The 3253-nt window shown below is 41.6% G+C and overlaps 1 protein-coding gene across 3 annotated transcripts in view; it reads left to right on the top strand.

Annotated features, from left to right (window-relative positions):
- The window catches only part of Slc47a1 (solute carrier family 47 member 1), a 36402-nt gene that overhangs the window by 17349 nt on the left and 15800 nt on the right, over positions 1 to 3253 (top strand). For all 3 annotated transcript variants that reach the window (XR_004113578.1, XM_031353798.1, XM_031353800.1), the window contains exons 11-12: positions 2299 to 2407; positions 2522 to 2597. Coding sequence is in view for 2 of the 3 variants with exons in the window: in XM_031353798.1 (XP_031209658.1) it covers positions 2299 to 2407; positions 2522 to 2597 (185 nt within the window). In the remaining variant the exon portion in view is untranslated. The remainder of the gene's footprint in view (positions 1 to 2298; positions 2408 to 2521; positions 2598 to 3253) is intronic.

Genomic DNA, 3253 nt, shown 5'->3' with positions numbered 1-3253 from the left:
AGTTGGAGCATGCGCACAGAGAAAAGTTGCTCGCCTATAAAGGTGAAGGAGACTCTGACATGCTAGAAAATACATTGTTAGAAGCTTCTCAGTCACTTTGTTTCACAGAAAGCTCCAACCTGAAATTCTGAAGGCCTGGATTTTATAGCATGCACCTTTTGAGACGAAAAGCTAAAGAAGGGACAAAGGTGGTGGGCTGTAGCAGAGAATGCCCACATACTTGAGGCTCATGCCCAGGACAATGCTAAAAAAATAATGTTTTTAAATGGAGAGAAAGGAGTATCATAGTATGGAGAAGGACTCAGCCAGCTGACATTTTAGTATCTGTTTTTTATATTTAAAATATACAGAGCATATACACTTTCGTGGTTTTTGGATTTTGGTTTTTTGGTTTTGGGGTTTTTTTGTTTTTCCTGGCAGTGTTGGGGATCCAAGCATGACAGGTCAATGCTCTCCCTCTACGTCTTGGGGGCTTATAATTTTATTTTTGCTGTTTGTAGAAGACATTTTAAATCTGTACCTCATGTTTATACATCTCATATTTTAGCAAATTTAGTTAAGTTAATGCTTGAAGTCCAGGTACCCATTATCTTTAAGTTAGTCTCTTACTGCCCAGTATTTAAATTCATATATTTCAATAAGACAAGCATTACTTCAGGATACCTTCTAGGAAAAATATCTTTATGTGATTTCTTAGCCTTTTTATCTTTAAGATAAATGTTTATACATCCATGTAGAAATATGTGTATGCTTTTTACAGATCTTGTCCTCTGCTCACTACAGGCTCAGAAGAGCATATTCATACTTCTCTCCAGTTAAAAGAAGGATATAAACCTTCTGTACAGATGTGCCACATGGGTAGATGTGTGCACGGCATCACATTTATGGGCTCCCTGTCTGTTTGCCATCACTTGTTCTAATATGGTCTCGGTAACTTTCCCCCCTGGCATGAAGGAGACCTGTCTCGTTAAAGTCTTTTAATCATTAATGTCCTTTAATTGGGACTAGAACCTTGACCTTTGTCTCTCTAGACTGTGACACTTCTCCTGAAAGCGTTATAGCTGTTTCATTCTAAATACATCTAGACTCCCCATTTGTGGAAGGAATTCTATAAGACATGATGTTGTGGACACCATACCAGATCATACACAATATGGGCATTAACTAAAAAGCCGACAGCTTTCTTCATGTTTGTTCCATTCCTGTCTCTCCCTCCGTGTGGAGAAACCATTGGTTGGGAAATCTGCTTGCCACTGTAGTGACCTTGAAGGTGGGACGCTAACTTCCCATTTCGTCTATGTCTCTTAATCTGTGTGTTAGAGTTTCTTTAACCGTTGCCTTAGTTATCCCGACCTGTAAGGCAACATACATGCTCAAATAAGTGATTAACTTCTATTTATTTTCTTGGTTTTTCTTTTTTTTTTTTTTTTTTTTTTTTTTTTGTTTTTTTTTTTTTTTTTTTTTTTTTTTTTTTAGATTTATAAATTATTATAAATGAGTACACTGTAGCTGTCTTCAGTCGCACCAGAAGAGGGCATCAGATTTCATTATGGGTGGTTGTGAGCCACCATGTGGTTGCTGGGATTGAACTCATGACCTTCGGAAGAACAGACTGTGCTCTTACCCACTGAGCCATCTCACCAGCCCAGTGCTTAACTTCTAAAGAATAATTATTAGTGACTCAAGTGGTAAATGTACAGATGTTAATGGGAAACTTTTAAGAAATATCCACTACCCGAGAGGCACATATTCTAAGATGGCTGTGTGAGCCCTGTAATGTCCCCACTACTAGACTCTTTGTACAGATACAACGAAACATCAGAGGTTAAGTAATTGTCGTAGCGTCTCATGGGTAGTAAGTACAGAGAGAGGTGTCAGAATGTGGGTCCAGGGGTCCTGGCTTCAGACCACCCCTACCTACAAGGCAATGTCTCTTCCTGGCATTTTCTTTAGTAACCTTTCTTCTTTGTAAATCAAATCTCTCTGCCCTTCAGAATAGATACTAGAGTGGACTCTGGTCAGCCCATCCTACATCCTGGTCCCCTATACCCCAGAGGACAAATGGGGTCCTCTCTTCCACAGCAGAGGTTGGAAACTCGGCAGAAAAGCCTAATTATTTCTGAGAATCCTAACTTGGAGATATAGGCTCTTTAACAGCCTGGAGTAGGCTAAAGAGGTGTTGCAACGTGTCTGTCTTCACAGCCTGAAGGATCATGTTTGCCAGCGAGGTGCAACTCACAGGTGACTCTGTCCGTGGTGTCTCAGTGTGAAGTTTTACTGTGTTTTCTTTCATTTTAGATCCCTGCAGGCTTCAGTGTGGCTGCCAATGTCCGGGTGGGAAATGCGCTGGGAGCAGGAAACATCGACCAGGCCAAGAAGTCTTCAGCCATTTCCTTGATAGTCACAGGTACCTGAGCCCCTGGTTCCTGGTGCACGCAGGATCTGGATGGGGCAACCTGCCTCCCCACTTTCTGTGACCTCCCTATTAACTGTGACATTTCTTCTGACCCTTTACCTCTAGAGCTCTTTGCTGTGACCTTCTGTGTCCTGCTGCTAGGCTGTAAGGATCTCGTGGGCTACATTTTCACTACCGACCGGTGAGTGCTGGGATTCTCTTGACATGTGGCATCTTTGATAAAGAAACAGATTGGATGGATCTCATCATGACGGGCAGCACCTTGGAGAGGTGTTCTGAGGCATTTGCAAGATCAGCAACCTCACTGATACTCCTGGAGAAGGACCTGATTACAGAGATAGGGAAAGCAATTTATAATCTGAATCTCAAGTTAATGGGAGTTAGTGATGGCAATCTGCTTAAGATGGACATGATAGTTATGAATTTTTAAAAATTGCTTTAAATTACATTTAGTGTGCCTGTGACAGAGAGAGAGAGACAGAGAGAGAGAGAGACAGAGAGACAGAGACAGAGAGAGACAGAGACAGAGAGAGACAGAGACAGAGACAGAAACAGATACAGAGACAGACAGAGACAGAGACAGAGACATACACAGAGAGAGATTAGAGGATAATTTGCAGGAGGAAAGTCTCTCCTTCTACCATGTGGGTTCTAAGGACTGAACTCAGGTCATCAGACTTGAGCCATTCCCCCAACCCTCATGGTTTTATGTTTTTGCTTTGTTTTAAGTCTTTCTCATACTATTGGTTACGTTTGCAGACAGAATCTGCACTGGTGGTTTAGCGGTAGAATTCTCACCTGCAGGTTGGTTAGACATCCTAAGCCCCTAATAAAAAA

This window comes from Mastomys coucha, unplaced genomic scaffold (genome assembly GCF_008632895.1).
Source record: "Mastomys coucha isolate ucsf_1 unplaced genomic scaffold, UCSF_Mcou_1 pScaffold5, whole genome shotgun sequence".
In the NCBI taxonomy this organism is placed as follows: Eukaryota; Metazoa; Chordata; class Mammalia; order Rodentia; family Muridae; genus Mastomys; species Mastomys coucha.
This window is presented reverse-complemented; position numbering and strand designations above follow the sequence as displayed.